This window comes from Budorcas taxicolor, chromosome 2 (assembly GCF_023091745.1).
Source record: "Budorcas taxicolor isolate Tak-1 chromosome 2, Takin1.1, whole genome shotgun sequence".
Taxonomy (NCBI): Eukaryota; Metazoa; Chordata; class Mammalia; order Artiodactyla; family Bovidae; genus Budorcas; species Budorcas taxicolor.
In genome coordinates this window covers 60,095,490-60,114,585 of record NC_068911.1, presented here as the reverse complement: position 1 = coordinate 60,114,585, position 19,096 = coordinate 60,095,490, and the positions used below count along the sequence as shown (strand labels likewise).

General features: G+C 41.9%; 1 protein-coding gene across 3 annotated transcripts in view; it reads left to right on the top strand.

Moving 5' to 3' along the window:
• Positions 1–17,487: 17,487 nt before the first annotated feature.
• UBE2E3 (ubiquitin conjugating enzyme E2 E3) overlaps positions 17,488–19,096 on the top strand; it is a 93,897-nt gene continuing 92,288 nt past the window's right edge. Inside the window, exons 1-2 of one of the 3 annotated variants that reach the window (XM_052659364.1) lie at positions 17,488–17,825; positions 18,856–19,074. In XM_052659364.1, the coding sequence (XP_052515324.1) occupies positions 18,881–19,074 (194 nt within the window). In that variant the 5' untranslated portion in view covers positions 17,488–17,825; positions 18,856–18,880. Of the gene's footprint in view, positions 17,826–18,117; positions 18,229–18,339; positions 18,413–18,855; positions 19,075–19,096 lie in introns of those variants that run through there. The other 2 variants (XM_052659368.1, XM_052659369.1) reach the window with 2 other exon arrangements.

Sequence of the window (19,096 nt, the reverse complement as noted above, 5' to 3'; positions counted from 1 at the left end):
TTTTTCCACTCATCCTTTTAAATACCCTGCCAATGAGTCTGAGATGGACTGAAGTTGATTGATTTCAGTCTCAGTTGCATTTAGCTTTACAGAACACATAATTTTATCTCTTCTATGTAGAAATTGTATAAAGCAGATTAGAAAAAGTTTTGCTGCCCTGTTGTGTTTTTAAAAAAGAACATAAGCCAATATTCATTTTCGGAGCATAATTCTATAAGAAGTTTAGTAAGAAAATGTGGTCGTTGTTCTCCTGACAATGTATTTCATAGATTAGGGTCACATATCAAACACCTTTAATTTATTTGAATGTATGAAACTATTGTCCTTTAATTTCGCTAAAAAATTTTAGACAACTATATGTTTGGCCTATGCTACTTTTCACGAAAATTCAGTTCAGTTTAGTTCAGTCACTCAGTCGTGTCCGACTCTTTGTGACCCCATGGACTGCAGCATGCCAGGCTTCCCTGTCGATCACCAACACCTGAAGTTTATTCAGAGTCATGTACATTGAGTTGGTGATGCCATCCAACCATTTCATCCTCTGTCATCCCCTTCTCCTCCCACCTTCAATCTTTCCCAGAATCAGGGGTTTTTCAAATGAGTCAGTTCTTTGCATCAGGTGGCTAAAGTATTAGAGTTTCACCTTCAGCATCAGTCCTTCCAAAGAATATTCAGGACTGATTTCCTTTAGGATGGACTGGTTGGATCTCCATGCAGTCCAAGGGACTCTCAAGAGTCTTCTCCAACACCACAGTTCAAAAGCATTTGTTCTTAGGTGCTTAGCTTTCTTTCTGGCCAAACTCTCACATCTGTACATGACTCCCGGAAAAACCATAGCTTTAACTAGATAGACTTTTGTTGGCAAAGTAATGTCTCTGTTTTTTTAATATGCTGTCCAGGTTGTTCATAACTTTTCTTCCAAGGAGCAAGCATCTTTTAATTTAATGGCTGCAGTCACCATCTGCAGTGATTTTGGAGCCCCCCAAATAAAGTCTCTCACTGTTTCATTGTTTCCCCATCTATTTGTCATGAAGTGATGGGACCGGTTAGGAAGCAACAGTTAGAACTGGACATGGAACAAAAGACTGGTTCCAAATAGAGAAAGGAGTACATCAAGGCTGTATATTATCACCCTGCTTATTTAACTTATATGCAGAGTACATCATGAGAAATGCTGGCCTGGAAGAAGCACAAGCTGGAATCTAGATTGCCGGGAGAAATATCAATAACCTCAGATATGCAGATGACACCACCCTTATGGCAGAAAGTGAAGAGGAACTAAAAAGCCTCTTGATGAAAATTAAAGAGAAGACTGAAAAAGTTGGCTTAAAGCTCAACATTCAGAAAACGAAGATCATGGCATCTGGTCCCATCACTTCATGGCAAATAGATGGGGAAACAGTGGCAGATTTAGTTTTTTGGGCTCCAAAATCACTGCAGATGGTGATTGCAGCCATGAAATTAAAAGACACTTACTCCTTGGAAGGAAAGTTATGACCAACATAGACAGCATATTCAAAAGCAGAGACATTACCTTGCCAACAAAGATCTGTCTAGTCAAGGCTATGGTTTTTCCAGTGGTCATGTATGGATGTGAGAGTTGGACTGTGAAGAAAGCTGAGCGCCAAAGAATTGATGCTTATGAACTGTGGTGTTGGAGAAGACTCTTGAGAGTCCCTTGGACTGCAAGGAGATCCAATCAGTCCATCCTGAAGGAGATCAGTCCTGGGTGTTCATTGGAAGGACTGATGCTAAAGCTGAAACTCCAATACTTTGGCCACTTCATGCGAAGACTTGACTCATTGGAAAAGACTCTGATGGTGGGAGGGATTGGGGGCAGGAGGAGAAGGGGACGACAGAGGATGAGATGGCTGGATGGCATCACTGACTCGATGGAGAAGAGTTTGGGTGAACTCTGGGAGTTGGTTATGGACAGGGAGGCCTGGCGTGCTGCAATTCATAGGGTCACAAAGAGTTGGAAACAACTGAGCGAGTGAACTGAATTGAACTGAACTGATGGGACCGGATGCCATGCTCTTCATTTTCTAAACGTTGAGTTTTGAGCCAACTTTCTCACTCTTCTCTTAGGTCCATAAATATATCAGACAGTAGAGGAAGGTTTTTTTTTTCCTGTTATTCTATAACAGTTTATTCAGTTGACTTTGAGTGTGATGGTATTTGGGTATCCACTCGTTCATTCAGGAATTATTTACCAAATATTACATGCCAGGCACTTTGTTAGGTACAAAATGCCAATATAGTCACTGCCCTTATTCTTTTAGGCAGATAAATGTATTAAAAAATAAGCTTACAAATAGATATTTGCTTACAAACTGTGGTATTATATAATACATATAGGGTATTATGAGTGATTATTCTAAAATTACAAAATTTACAACAGCATACCAGAAGTTTTTCTCATGTTTATGAATAAGGGTGAGAAAAGACTTTCAAACTTATAAGAATTTTCTGATGATGTCCTTCTGACACTACTGCAGGAGCTAGTGATTTAGAAATATGGGCTATATGCTCTGTATATATGACAGTATAGCGAAATGGGGGCAGAATGCAGACTTTAGGAAAGTAATTTAAGTGTCTCTGAGACTCAGTTTCCTTGATTAGAAGTCAGTTTTTCAATATCCTTTTCTTGGAATTTAAGTATTGGTAATAAGCATTCATTTCTTAGTATGAGGCCAAGTTTCTACTTACTCCCACCATACATTGAATACATAGTCTTACTGAGAAGTATTTATCACATTTTTTTAACCCACTCACATCACTCTGTGATGTTTAGTTTATCTGAACTATTTTGGGACATTATAATCCAGAGAAGTTAAAATCAAATGCATTCTGACATTTTATTAGGCACACCTTTGAGATCTTTTATAAATGATGACAAATCTCTAGAATTTGGACCTGTAAAAAACTGAAGTATAAGTCTTAATATATTTAATTAATACCCCATTTAAAAATATTATTTTGCTTCTTTGGTATAAAGACATTTAACTAAAATGTAAACTTGCTTATCATTTTTAAGCTACTTTCTTTGCAGTCCTAAATTAAAGCATGTTGTTTCTTATTGAATCTCTTCCAATTAGATAACCATTTGTGCATATGGAAAAGATGGCCAGAATCACAAGTAAACTGGCCCTTAACCCAAAATGATTGTTGGCATATGTCTTCCAAATCTCTTGTATACACTTTCCAGGCAATCATACTGTGCATACAAGTTTGTTTCCTGAAGCAGAAAGTATGCACTTAACCTGATTTTACACATGACATAATGTAAAACATCTTAGAAAATTTAAGTGACATAATGTTAAGTAAAAACAACAGTTAAAAAGATGATGCATGACATCTTTGTTAGATTTATTAACTAAGAAGGACATGAGCTGATCTCACAGAAAGGGATTTACCATGAGAAAGAATTGATAGTGAATATGATAGTTATAATACTCACTATTTTATATTCGTGTACATTCCATTGAGTGAGTGGAGCATAATTTACTAAAGCATAGCCTTTATGTGGAACAGTTTGAGTGGTTTCCATTTTTATATAGTATAAATTACATTGGGATAAACATTGTCAAGCATATGGCATTTTTTAATATTTTGGATTATTTCCTTAGGATAGATTCCCAGAAGTAGAATTACTAGGTTAAAGGGTATGAACATTTTTATGATTCTTGAAACACATTACCAAATTGCTTTCCAAAAAAAGGTTATATCAATTTACAATGCCACCAGCAATATAAGAAAGTGCCCTTCTCATAATATTCCCACAAGGATTTGGCATCATGCAGCTTTTAGATTGCAAATTTTGTGGAATATGTATATATATACACACACACACACACACATATGTGTCCGTGCTTCGTTGTTCTGTCATGTCTGACTCTTTGTGACCCTGTGGCATGGACTATAGCCCGCTAGGCTCCCATGTCCATGGGATTCTCCAGGAAAGAATACTAAAGTGTATTTTCTTCTATCGGAATCCATATTCTTCTCCAGGGAATATTCCTGACACAGGGATTGAACCCAGGTCTCCTGCATTACAGGCAGATTTTTTACGATCTGAGCCACCAGGAAACCATGTATATGTATGTATATATACATACATATCATATGTGTGTGTGAGTAATATATATACATACCTGTATATATATGTGTGTGTGTGTATATATATACATACTCTTGTATATGTGTATATATATTATATACATAAGCCCGTATATTCATACACCCCTGTATATATATGTGTGTGTATATACAGCTCTGTATATGTGTGTATATATAGTATATGAGCCTATATACATATATACCCTTGTATATATGTGTGTATATCTATATATACCCCCGTGTGTGTATCAGTTCAGTTGCTCAGTTGTGTCCGACTCTTGTGACCCCATGGACGGCAGCACACTAGGATTCCCTGTCCATCACCAGCTCCCGGAGCTGACTCAAATTCATGTCCATTGAGTTGGTGATGGCATCCAACCATCTCATCCTCTGTCATCCCCTTCTCCTCCCACCTTCAACCTTTCCCAAATCAGGGTCTTTTCAAATGAGTCAGTTCTTTGAATCCGGTGGCCAAAGTATTGGAGTTTCAGCTTCAGCATCAGTCCTTCCAGTGAATATTTAAGACTGATTTCCTTTAGGATGGACTGGTTGCATCTCCTTGCAGTCCAAGGGACTCTCAAGAGTCTTCTCCAACACCACAGTTCAAAAGTATCGATTCTTCGGTGCTCAGCATTCTTTACAGTCCAACTCTCACATCCATACATGACCACTGGAAAAACCATAGCCTTGACTAGACAGACCTTTGTTGGCAAAGTAATGTCACTGCTTTTTCATATGCTGCCCAGGTTGGTCATAACTTTCCTTCCAAGGAGCAAGCATCTTTTCATTTCATGGCTGCAGTCACCATCTGCAGTGACTTTAGAGCCTCCCAATACAAAGTCTCTCATTGTTTCCATTGTTTCCTCATCTATTTGCCATGAAAAGATGGGACCAGATGCCATGATCTTTGTTTTCTGAATGTTGAGCTTTAAGCCAACTTTTTCACTCTCCTCTTTCACTTTCATCAAGAGGCTCTTTAGTTCTTCTTTGTTTTCTGCCATAAGGGTGGTGTCTTCTGCATATCTGAGGTTATTGATATTTCTCCTGGCAGTCTTGATCCCAGCTTGTGCTTCATCCAGCCCAGCATTTCACATGAGGTACTCTGCCATATAAGTTAAATAAGCAGAGTGACAATATACAGCTTGACATACTCCTTTTCCTATTTGGAACCAGTCTGTTGTTCCATGTCCAGTTCTAACTGTTGCTTCCTGACCTGCATACAGATTTCTTAGGAGGCAGGTAAGGTGGTCTGGTATTCACATCTCTTTCAGAATTTTCCACAGTTTATTGTGATCCACACAGTCAAAGGCTTTGGTATAGTCAATAAAGCAGAAGTAGATGTTTTTGGGGAACTCTCTTGCTTTTTCTATGATCCAACAGATGTTGCCAATTTGATCTCTGGTTCCTCTGCCTTTTCTAAATCCAGCTTGAACATGTGGAAGTTCATGGTTCACGTATTGTTGAAGCCTGGCTTGGAGAATTTTGAACATTACATTGCTAATGTGTGAGATGAGTGCAACTGTGCTGTAGTTTGAGCATTCTTTGGTATTGCCTTTCTTTGGAATTGGAATGAGAAACAGACGTTTTCCAGCCTGTGGCCAGTGCTCAGTTTTCCAAACTTGCTGACATATTGAATGCATCAGTTTAATAGCATCATCTTTTAGGATTTGAATTAGCTCAACTGGAATTTCCTCACCTCTGCTAGCTTTGTTCATAGTGATGCTTCCTAAGGCCCACTTGACTTCGTATTCCAGGATGTTTGGCTCTAGGTGAGTGATCACACCATCATGGTTATCTGGATCATGAAGATTTTTTTCTATAGTTCTTCTGTGTTTTCTTGCCACTTATTCTTAATATCTTCTGCTTCTGTTAGGTCCGTACTATTTCTGTTATTTCTTGTGCCCATCTCTGCATGAGATGTTCCCTTGGTATCTCTAATTTTCTTAAAAAGATCTCTACTTTTTCCCATTCTATTGTTTTCCTCTATTTTGTTGCATTGTATGTGTGTATATATATACACACATGCATATATATGTTTCTTAGAGCAACATAGAGTTTAATGATCTCCATTTTTTAGCATGTGCTTTAACTGTCTATGATAACTTGATATTTTTATAAAACTATATAAAATTATATTTGATATATATTAATCTGTTTTCATAGTACAAACTGCCTTGTCTATTTTCCTGTTTCAGCCTGGTAATTGCATGTGTATGTGTATTTGTAAGCATATTGAGTATTCAATTTTTGTACCTCATTAAATATATTTTTCCTTCTGTCATTTTTTTTCTGTTAGATTTGAGCATAGTATATCATAACTCATCTCTATCTATATTAAGTAATCAAATTATTCTAATTTTTCCAAGGATTGACTTTATAAAACTTAACTGTTGAGTTATTCTCTAATTTATGTTGAAATATAAGGCATAATTCTAAGTGATCTTTTCCATATTGGGAACTAGCTACCTCAATATCATTAACTAAATATTATTAATTAAATAATCCTTCATTTTTCTGTTTTTGATGAAGTCTCATTAATTATCTATTAAATCACCTAATTCTCAGTTATTTCTCTTTCAGTGATCTATCTGTCCTTGAGCAAGGGTTTATTGTTTTATTTATGAAGAGCCCCTTCACACACTCCTTAATGGATCACAGCCTTATTGTGGCAAAGGGGTTTGCTTAACTCAATGAAACAGTGAGCCATGCTATGCAGGACCCATCCAACACAGACAAGTCAAAGAGAAGAGTTCTAACAAAACATGGTCCACTGAAGGAGGAAACAGCAACCCACTCCAGAGTTCTTGTCTGGATAACCCCATGGATAGTAAGAAAAGGCAAAATGATATGACACTGGAAAATGAGCCCTACAGGTTGGAAGATATTCAATACTCCACTTGGGAGTTCAGTTCAGTTCAGTTCAGTCACTCAGTCATGTCCAACTCTTTGCGACCCTATGAATTGCAGCACGCCAGGCCTCCCTGTTCATCACCAACTCCCGGAGTTCACTCAAACTCAGGGCCATCGAGTCAGGTAATGCCATCCAGCTATCTCACCCTCTGTCATCCCCTTTTCCTCCTGCCCACAATCCTTCCCAGCATCAGAGTCTTTTCCAATGAGTCAACTCTTCGCATGAGGTGGCCAAAGTACTGGAGTTTCAGCTTTAGCATCACTCCTTCCAAAGAACACCCAGGGCTGATCTCCTTTAGAATGGACTAGTTGGATCTCCTTGCAGTCCAAGGGACTCTCAAGAGTCTTCTCCACACCACAGTTCAAAAGCATCGATTCTTCAGCGCTCAGCTTTCTTCACAGTCCAACTCTCACATTCATACATGACTACTGGAAAAACCATAGCCTTGACTAGACGGACCTTTTGCGGAAGGCATATTAATAGCCCAAGAAAGAAAGAAGAGGATGGGCCAAAGCAGAAACAGCTTTCAGTTGTGGATGTGTCTGGTGGTGCAAGTAAAGTCCAAAGCTGTCAGAAGAGTATTGCATAGGAACCTGGAATGTTAGGTCCATCAATCAAGGTAAATTGGATGTTGTCAAGCAGGAGATGGCAAGATGGAACACTGACACCTTATGAATCAGTGAACTAAAATGGATGGGAAAGGGCAAATTTAACTCAGATAACCATTATATCTACTACTGTGGGCAAGAATATGTTAGAAGAAATGGAGCAGTCCTCATAGTCAATAAGTGAGTCCAAAATGCAGTGTGTGTGTGTGTATGTTAGTTGCTTAGTCATGTCCGATTCTTTGCAACCCCTTGGACTCTAGCCCTCCGGGTTCCTGTATCCATGGGATTCTCCAGCCAAGAATACTGGAGTGGGTTGCCAGTTCCTTCTTCAAGGGATTTCCTGACCCTGGGATCAAACGTGGGTCTCCCATGTTGCAGGCAGATTCTTTACCATCTGAACCAACAGGGAAGCTACGGAAATGCAGTAATTGGGTGCAACCTCAAAAACAACAGAATGGTCTAGGTTTGTTTCCAAGGCAAACCATTCAACATCACAAGTAATCCAAGTCTATGCACCAACCACTAATGCCAAAGAAACTGAAGTTGACTAGTTCTATGAAGACTTACCATACCTTCTAGAACTAATACCAAAAAAAAAAAGAGAGAGAGAGAGAAAGAGAGATGTCCTTTTCACCATATGGGAGTGGAATGCAAAAGTAGGAAGTCAAGCAACACCTGGAGTAACAGGCAAGTTTGGACCTAAGAGTACAAAATGAGGCAGGGCAAAGATTATAATAGAGTTCTGTCAAGAGAACACACTGGTCATAGGAGACACCCTTTTCCAACACCCCAAGCACCTGCCTCTTGAGAAATCTGTATGCAGGTCAGGAAGCAACAGTTAGAACTGGACATGGAAAAACAGACTGGTTCCAAATAGGAAAAGGAGTACATCGAGGCTGTATATTGTCACCCTGCTTATTTAACTTATATGCAGAGTACATCATGAGAAATGCTGGACTGGCAGAAAGACAAGCTGGAATCAAGATTGCCAAGAGAAATATCAATAACCTCAGATATGCAGATGACACCACCCTTAGGGCAGAAAGTGAAGAGGAACTAAAAAGCCTCTTGATAAAAGTGAAAGAGGAGACTGAAAAAGTTGGCTTAAAGCTCAACATTCAGAAAACGAACATCATGTCATCTGTTCCCATCGCTTCATAGGAAATAGATGGGGAAACAGTGGAAACAGTGTCAGATTTTATTTTTGGGGGCTCCAGAATCACTGCAGATGGTGACTGCAGCCATGAAATTAAAAGACGTTTACTCCTTGGAAGAAAAGTTATGACCAACCTAGATAGCATATTCAAAAGCAGAGACATTACTTTGCCAGCTAAGGTCTGTCTAGTCAAGGCTATGGTTTTTCCAGTAGTCATGTATGGATGTGAGAGTTGGACTGTGAAGAAGGCTGAGTGCCGAAGAATTGATGCTTTTGAACTGTGGTGTTGGAGAAGACTCTTGAGAATCCCTTGGACTGCAAGGAGATCCAACCAGTCCATTCTGAAGGAGATCAGCCCTGGGATTTCTTTGGAAGGAATGATGCTTAAGCTGAAACTCTAGTACTTTGGCCACCTCATGCGAAAAGTTGACTCATTGGAAAAGACTTTGATTTGGGGAGGGACTGTGGGCAGGAGGAGAAGGGGACGACAGAGGATGAGATGGCTGGATGGCATCACCAACTCGATGGACGTCAGTCTGAGCGAACTCTGGGAGATGGTGATGAACAGAGAGGCCTGGCGTGCTGCAATTCATGGGGTCGCAAAGAGTCGGACACAACTGAGCGACTGAACTGAACTGAACTGAAGGGATGATTCCACCCATGAACCCACTAGATGGTCAATACTGAAATCAGATTGATTATGTTCTTGCAGCCAATGATGGAAAAGTTCTATATAGTCAGCAAAATCAGACTTGGGGCTGACTGTGGTTTAGATCCTGAGCTCCTTATTTCAAAATTCAGACTTAAATTGAAGAATGTAGGGAAGACCACCAGGCCATTCACTTATGACCTAAATCAAATCCCTTCTGATTATATAGTGGAAGTGACAAATATATTCAAGGGATAGATCTGGTAGACAGAGTGCCTGAAGAACTATGGACAGAAGTTTATAACATTGTATAGGAGGCAGTGACCAAAACCATCCCAAAGAAAAAGAAATGCAAGACAGCAAAGTGGTTGTCTGAGGAGGCTTTATAAATAGCTGAGGAAAGAAAACTGAAAGGCAAGGGAGAAAGGAAAAGATACACCTGAATGCAGACTTCCAAAGAATAGCAAGGAGATAAGAAGGCCCTCTTAGGTGAACAATGCAAAGAAATAGAGGAAAACAACAGAATGCGGAAGACTAGAGATCTCTTCAAGAAAATTAGAGATACCAAGGGAACATTTCATGCAAAGATGCTCATGATAAAGGACAGAAATGGCAAGGACCTAACAGAAGCAGAAGATATTAAGAAGAGGTGGCAAGAATACACTGAAGAACTATACAAGATATGTCTCAAAGACCTGGATAACCACAATAGTGTGGTCACTAACCTAGGGCTGGACATCATGGAATGTAAAGTCAAGTGGGCCTTAGGAAGCATTACTATGAACAAAGCTAGTAGAAGTGATGGAATTCCAGCTGAACTATTTAAAATTCTAAAAGATGATGCTGTTAAGTGCTGCACGCAATATGTCAGCAAATTTGGAAAACTCAGCAGTGGCCACAGGACTGGAAAAGTTCAGTTTTTGTTCCAATTCCAAAGAAGGGGAATGCCAAACAATGTTCTCTTTGAGCCTATTTCACATGCTAGTACAGTTATGCTCAAAATCCTTCAAGCTAGTCTTCGAGCAGTATGTGAACCAAGAATTTCCAGAGGTACAAGCTGGATTTAGAAAAGGCAGATGAATTAGAGATCAAATTGCCAACATTTGCTTGATCATGGGGAAAGCAGGGGGCTTCCAGAAAAACATCTACTTCTGCTTCATTGACTATGCTAAACGCCTTTGACTGTGTGGATCACAACAAACTGGAAATTCTTAAAGAGATGGCAATATCAGACCTCCTTACCTGTCTCCTGAGAAACCTGTATGTGATCAAGAAGCAACACTTAGAACTAGACACGGAACAACTGACTAATTCAAAATTGGGAAAGGAGTACATCAACTCTGTATATTGTCATTGTGCTTATTTAACTTTCTATGCAGAGTACATCATGCAAAATGCCAGGCCGGATGAATTACAAGCTGGGATCAAGATTGCCAGGAGAAATATCAACAACCTCAAATATGCAGAGGCTACTACTCTAATGGCAGAAATTTAAGGGGAACTAAAGAGCCTCGTGATGAAAATGAAAGAGGAGAGTGAAAAAGCTAGCTTAAAACTCAATATTCAAAAAACTAAGATCATGGTATCCGGTCCCATCACTTCATGTCAAATAGATGGGGAAACAATGAAACAGTGAGAGACTTTATTTACTTGGTCTCCAAAATCACTGCAGATGGTGCGCAGCGATGAAATTAAAAGACACTTGTTCTTAGGAAAGCTATGACAAACTGAGACAGTATATTAAAAAGCAGAGACATCGCTTTACCAACAAAGGTCTGTCTAGTCAAAGCTATGGTTTTTTCAGTAGTCATGTAAGGATGTGAGAGTTCAACCATAAAGAAGGCTGAGCGCCAAAGAATTTTGCTTTCAAATTGTGGTGCTGGAGAAGATTCTTGATAGTCCCTTGGACTGCAAGGAAATAAATCAAGATCAGACACAATTTAGTGATTAAACAATAACGCTTCTCACAGCCTTTTAACAGTTTTAAAAATGGTCTTCCTATTTTTTCTATCAACCTTAAAACTTTTGACAATCTGAAAGTCCACTTGACTTTTCATTTTTTTAATTTATAAAAATAACAAATTAGAAAACTGTTAAAACAGTATCAATTTTCACCGAATGTTTCCCTCTGTATTTATTCACATCATTTTTTCTCATTATAAAAGTTCAGTTCAGTTGCTCAGTGGTGTTCGACTCTTTGCGACCCCATGAACCAGAGCACGCCAGGCCTCCCTGTCCATCATCAACTCCTGGAGTCCACCCAAACCCATGTCCATTGAGTTGGTGATGCCATCCAACCATCTCATCCTCTGTCGTCCCCTTCTCCTCCTGCCCCCAATCCCTGCCAGCATCAGGGTCTTTTCAAATGAGTCAAATGTTCGCATCAGGTGGCCAAAGTTTTAGAGTTTCAGCTTTAACATCAGTCCTTCCAATGAACACCCAGGACTGATTTCCTTTAGGATGGACTGGTTGGATCTCCTTGCAGTCCAAGGGACTCTCAAGAGTCTTCTCCAACACCACAGTTCATAAGCGTCAATTCTTTGGCGCTCAGCTTTCTTCACAGTCCAACTGTCACATCCATACATGATTACTGGAAAAACCATAGCCTTCACTAGACAAATCTTTGTTGACAAAGTAATGTCTCTGCTTTTTAATATGCTATCTATGTTGGTCATAACTTTCCTTCCAAGGAGTAAGTGTCTTTTAATTTCATGGCTGCAATCACCATCTGGAGTGATTTTGGAGCTCCAAAGAATAAAGTCAGCCACTATTCCCACTGTTTCCCTATTTATTTGCCATGAAGTGATGGGACCAGATGCCATGATCTTCATTTTCTGAATGTTGAGCTTTAAGCCAACTTTTTCACTGTCCTCTCTCACTTTCATCAAGAGGCTCTTTAGTTCTTCTTTGTTTTCTGCCCTAAGGGTGGTGTCATCTGCATATCTGAGTTTATTGATATTTCTCCTAGAAATCTTGATTCTAGCTTGTGCTTCCTCCAGCCCAGCTTTTCTCTTGATGTACTCTGTATATAAATTAAATAAGCAGGGTGACAATATATAGCCTTGATGTACTCCTTTTCCTATTTGGAACCAGTCTGTTGTTCCATGTCCATTTCTAACTGTTGCTTCCTGATACAGGTTTATAATAAAAGTAGTTCCTGCTTATTTAAAAGAAGAAAATTACTGAATAAAAAAAGAGTTAAAAAGATTTTTCATAGTTGCTCTAAAATAGCATAGTTAACCTTTTAGAGTACTTTCCTTTTAGATATTTTGGTCTTGCTAGTTATAAAGATATGGTACAAATTCATTTTTGTGCCATATTTTGCACAGATAGTTACTGAGCACTTATTTTGCCAGTTTCTTCCTAGACATTGAGTCAAGCTCTGGTTTCACAAAATAAAGAAATCCTGCCTTCATTTATTATAATAAATGATGTTATCATAATCTGTTTTTGTAGTTTTGCATAATCTTCATATGCATTACTGTAATAACTGCAAATTTCATTGGGTGAATCAGTTTCTATAGTCATTTTCTTATAGCTGTGTGTTAGTTGCTCAGTTGTGTCCGACTCTGTGATCCCATGGACTGTAGCCTGCCAGACTCCTCTGTCCACAGAATTCTTCAGGTAAGAATTCTGGAGTGGGTTGCATTCCCACCTCCAGGGGATCTGCCTAATCCAGGGATTGAACCCAAGTCTCCTGCACTGCAGGCAGATTCTTTACCAACTGAATCACCAGGGAACTCCCAATTTTTCAATGTTATTTTTTTTGTAGTTAGAGTACCTTTTAAGACACATTTCTTGAAACGGAGTAATTTGGCTAAAGGACATGGACATATTTAAGACTCGATACAAACTTTGACGTTGTTTTTCAAACAGCTAGTACCAATTCTCATGCCACTGAAAATGGACAATGGGAAATTTTTTTTTAATGAATCTGTCAGCAATGATTGTAAACACTGAAAATTGTTGTCATTATTTTGGTAGGTACTTCATTTTAATTTTCCCTTTTTTTGCTGCCTAGCAAGGTTGAGGCCATGCGATCGCAGAGTCGGACACAACTGAGCGACTGAACTGAACTGAGCAAGATTGAGTTGTATATGTGTGTTTTATTGGAGGACAATTACTTTACAATGTTGTGGTGGTGTGTGTGTGTGTGTTTTAAGTAAGGTTAAATAAATGTATTTCTTTTTAAAATTTATCTGTTCAGGAAATTCCTTGGTGGTCCAGTGGTCAGGACTCTGAGCTTCCATTGCAGGGGGCCCAGGTTTGATCCCTGGTCTGGAAACTAGAATCCCACAAGCCCCACGGTGTGGCAAAAGGAAAAAAAAATTATCTGTTCATGCCTTTTGCTTTATTAAGGTGCTTATGCTTTCATTTCATGTGGACAAGCTCTTTATGGAATAAAGACATTGAGGATATATATTCCACATATTCTATATGGAATAAAGACCGTTTTGGTATATACTCTCCCTCAGACTTATGTCAAAGGAGAAAATGATCACTGAGCTTTGTGCCCTAAGGTCAAATAGAGGTTTAAGCCATCTTCCCATTTCCAGGTTCCAGCCCAGCCTATGGCACATGGCAGGTTTTGTACACACGACACAATGGAGGCACACTGGATGCCAATCGGCGGATTGGACTCTGGAGGTCCAGAGACACTGAGAGTAATAGCAATCTTGGCTTCTTAAACTAAGCCTGGGCCAAGAAATGACTTCCTAATAAACCAAAATCTGTTTGTTTTTTTTTAAATGGATAGAGAAAGATAATTTTATAGCCAGAGGACAAATGGGTGCATGTAACTGGATAACATCTGAAACAGCCTAAAAAAAAGAAGGGTAAAAGGAAAGGATGTTGAGAAAGGTTGTTGTGTGGAAGGAAATAAATGAAAGCAACAAAGCAAAGTAACAAGCATTCTACATCCATTGTGTATAAGGTATGTTGTTGGCCGTGGTGGGTGATTTTAAAAGATCTGTGGTCCCTCTATAGTTTATATAATTACTCACTTCAGAAAACTTAAGCAAATCAAATGTGTATTCCTATAGAATTCTTGGTTACACACACACATACTTATGTACACATATAACACTGAGACCTATTGAAAAGCATGGGAAAAAGCAATTCCCAAATCAGGGAAGTCTAAAGGATTCTGGAACCTGCCTCGTCTCTCCTCGTAATGACCAGTTACTTTAGGTCACGGCATTTGTGAGAAGAAGGGAAGAAGAGGTCTTCATGGCAATATTGAATTTTGTATCTTTCCCTCTTACTTCTGACTTTCTCAGAGCTGTGAGCCAGAAGCTGGCAGGACCCCATACCAAGAAGAGAAAAAGAGGAAACCAAGAGGGAATGATCTTCTTGCAGTAGCTGAAGTCTACTTTGTCGTACTATTTTGCGGGTCGTATGGGAAAATGTTTATTGCATACTTTATAGAATAATTTGCATTAGGCAAATTCTGTATGCCAACATGAATGCATACAAGACATGGTTCCTATTTTCAAGGGTAAAAGCAGCTGCTTACCTACTATTGTAGGGGCATGCCCCTAATGTCCTTAACCTCGACAGAACCATTCATTTTCTTTCTGGCGACTTTAACAATTTTGTGTACGCATGCATGCTCAGTTGCTTCAGTCCTGCCCGACTCTTTGCGACCCTATGGACTGTAGCCCGCCAGGCTCCTCTGTCCATGGGATTCTCCAAGCAAGAATACTGGAGTGGGTTGCCATTTCCTGAGTACTATTTATTGAACACTTATTATGTCCTAGATAATTTGCCCAGAGCACTGGTTATATTATTACTTAATGATCCTTTCAGGCCCAGTTCGTTGTTGCTTTTATTGACCCGTACATAACCTGAAGTTTAATTAATAATTTATTCCATGACTAATTTTAATTGATAATTATCAATACATCACTCATTCTGTTCACTCCTTTAATGCAGCACTTCTCTTTCTGTAGTCTACATTTCTGGCTGTCCCACTATACATTGAGCTCAGTAAGGGCAGTGTATTTCATTCCAATTTCTTAGCGTTTGGTAGTTCCTAAGTATTCTGTTGTGTGAATATTGTGTGGAACTCCATGACTTCAAACACATTGAAGAATCATGAAATTTTTGAGCCAAGAGAGGAGAAAGATTTGACTGGAAAATGTAACTTGCCTGAGGTCACATGAATCTGGTAAAATGAGATTAGAATCTAGTTGCCTTGCTTTTCAGTTCACTATTGTTTCTTCTACCATGGAAAATGCTACCAAAACATAACTAAATATCTTTTATCTCCCAATCTCCCAGCTCCACCCAAACCTCTTCAGTTCATGGCCTTTGGGCCTTCAGTCTGCTTCTGTGATATTAGAAAAAACAATGTTTTTTTTTTTTTTTAATATATAGCTTTCCTATCACAATTTCACATTCCAAACAGACAAAAATCCAAACTCCAAATTGGCTGGCTTTTGCTAGCAGTGTAAAAGTTGGGAGAACCTTCTGCCGGTATTTTCACTAACAAGCTCTTTCCACAAGTACACTTTAATCCAGCCCAATCAAACTGCTTGTCAACACATACACTATGCTCTGTCTTCAACCATCTGAGACTTCACATTCGTTCTGACTAGTGTCCTTCCTTCTAACCAACCTGGTGCACTTTAATTACCTGTTCCCCTTCTGGATTGGTTGCTTCTAACACATAGTAGAGAGATGTGGCTTTAGTCACGCAGTAGTTGAACTGAATTTTGCAGTCCAGCACCTGGGGCATAGACTTCCAAAATGTGCACTGAATGATTGTGTCTTAGGAAAAATCACAGAAATGTAACTTACTCATTAGAATTGTAAGCAATCCTTTACCAAAACTTTTCTATTTGGAGGAAAAATAAGCATATTGGCTCACTCAGCCTTTTTTTCTTTCTTCCTTTAATTCTATTTCATCTGTTATGACTCTGCCATTCTCTGTGAACTCCACATTCTCCCAGCACCCCTGCCCCTGACACTTGTGGGAGAGGAATCCACAAATTCCTTTGGGGCTCCATCACTGGAGCAAGTTCTCAGGAGCTGGAGAAGGTCTGGGCTGCAAAGAGGAAGTGTCTGTACTTCTGGCCACTTTGTTTCCCGGGGCAAAAGCTGCAGAGTCCACCTGGAGACAGAATGACAGAACAAAACTAACCTTCACTATCCCCCATCTGCAGCTTTTCTGTGTGGACATTCTGACCCAGTGCCACTTAGGGGTTTCGCTCTCCAGAACTGGTATCTAGTATGCACATCAGGAGAGCACCCAGCAAAGCATCAGGGATGAACCCTCCTTACGTTCCTCTTCACTTTACTCGTTTTGAATTTTTAAGTTTTGAAAGCATCCATAGGAACTTTCTCTTTGGAAGGCCGAGGGCCAAAGACAAACAGGCTGGCCACCTGGTCTCGAAATCCTTTTTTCTTCCCTCAGTGTCCAAGACCTCATCTTGCCCCCTGAGCTCTCAAGAGGGGCAGGTGGCAGCTTTCCTCTGCCTCCGTACCTGGCCTCGTCAACGACACCCATTAGTCTCCAATCTTCCAGGGCAGTGGGGGACTACCGGCCACGCGACCCAGGCCCTTGCCCAGGCACGGGGACCCCGTGGACTACGCTGGCCCGTGCGTTGGAAGAGGGGAGTGGGCCAGCCCGGGCATGACCCCAGCTCCAGCCAGTGGGGGCGGGTAGTCCAATGGGCAGCCTCGCTCCGGAGGCGGGCTCAGGCCGGAAGCCACCCCGCGGCACAGCGGCCCCGCGAGACGGCGCCCGCGCCCCCGCCTTCTCCGGCAAGGGCTCCGCGGCCAAGGGCGGCAGGGGCCAGTCCGCCGGGTCCCCGCCGCGCTCTTTGTCCGGGCCGCGCGCGGGCGGACGCGTGCGCCCCCCGGGTGAAGGGAGGCGCGGAGAGACCGCGCGGGAGCGCGCGGGAACAGCTCGCGCCCGCCGGCCGCCGGCGGCGCGCGCCCCTCCGCCAGGCAAGCAGCGAGCGAGAGCGCGCGCCGTCGCCGCGCCCGCCCCTCCCCCCGCGCTCGCCTCGGAACTTGCTGACTGCGCGGCCGGGAGGAGCCGAGCCGGGCGGCGGCGGCGGGAGGCCACAGCGCGCGGGGGTCTCCCGCGTCCCCTCAGCCTCGCCGGGAGCTCGCGCCCTCGCCCAGCCGGGCTCCCACCCCCCCTTTTTTCCGAAGGCGCTGGGCGGCGCCACCCTCCGGCCGGAGCCCGGCACTGCACAGCCCCCTCCGACTTTCAATGTTCCACACTCCCCGGCCAGAGCCTCCTCGGCTTCTTTTTTTCCCTCCCCCCCCTTTCCCCCCCCCAGCTGCCTCCATTTCCTTAAGGAAGGGTTTTTTTCTCTCTCCCTCCCCCACACCGTAGCGGCGCGCGAGCGGGCCGGGCGGGCGGCCGAGGTAAGGCGGCGGGGCCGGGGGGCCGCGTGGGGGGCGGCCGGGGCGGCGGCGGTGGGGGAGGGGGCGGGGGCGGGCAGCTTTGTTCGCGCCGGGCGCCCGCGCCGCCGGTGTCCGCGAGCCGCCGCGGGGCCGGCCGGGCTGCTCGCATCACTTGGCGCCCGGCGCGGCGAGCGCTGCCCGCGGCCCCCGCGCGGCCCTCCCCACAAAGGGCCGCCGAGCTGCGTGGCCGCCGCCGGCCGCGGCTCGCCTCGGCGGGCGCGGAAATTTGTTGCACTTCTTGAGGCTTTGTTTGTTTGTTTTTGCTCTGAATTTTTTTTTTTTTTTGGTTATTTTGGACAAAATGTCGGTCCGTGATGTAAAAATTGAGCGAGGAACCTTGATGGCATGGGGAGCTTTGCAGAAGGTGCAGTTTGAATTCTGCTTTTCCCAGGGTGGCAGCTTGGTCTTGGCCGGATGAATCTTCGCTGCTGGCCGTGGCCAGAACAGCTTGTTAGTTGATTTTTAAAATTCCTAAGTGTTGTATTTAAAGGCTTACGTGCACAGAGGAGGAATCACCACCTTAAATAAGCATATGGGCGATTAACAGGGTATGTTTTCCTCTCGGAAAAGGAATTTGGTAGCTTTGACCAATGTCAGTGTGTAAATATTTAGACGTTATTAGTGACTTTTTAACATTTTTCAGCGAGATCTGTTATTTACAGTGTGTCATATGTTATTAATGCTCGTTCCCTAAGTTCCCTGGCAAATCTGTTTCATGCCTTCTGAGAAAGTAGACAATTGATAGATTGTCCAAGGGATGGAAAAAAATGTGAGTGGGTTTTTCTAACTTGAGTTCGGTAAATCCCTGAACGCTGCCGTTGTGAGACACATCACCTCCCCTGTAACCTTGCTGTACGATGAGATAAGTGTGAACACTTTTGAAGCATTTTCACTAAAACACGATTTTAGGTGAAGATTAAGAGAAGAAAATGCTATTGGTTTATTTCTTTAGACTTACATTTCCTTTCTTTCCCCGTTTTTTCTTGAAAAGTTTTCCAAGAAATAACTTCAGCAAGATGTCCAGTGATCGGCAGAGGTCCGATGATGAGAGCCCCAGCACCAGCAGTGGTAGTTCAGATGCAGACCAGCGAGACCCAGCCGCTCCAGAGCCTGAAGAGCAAGAAGAAAGAAAACCTTCTGCCACCCAGCAGAAGAAAAACACCAAACTCTCTAGCAAAACCACTGCTAAGTTATCCACTAGTGCTAAAAGGTAACGTGTGAAAAAAGGATTA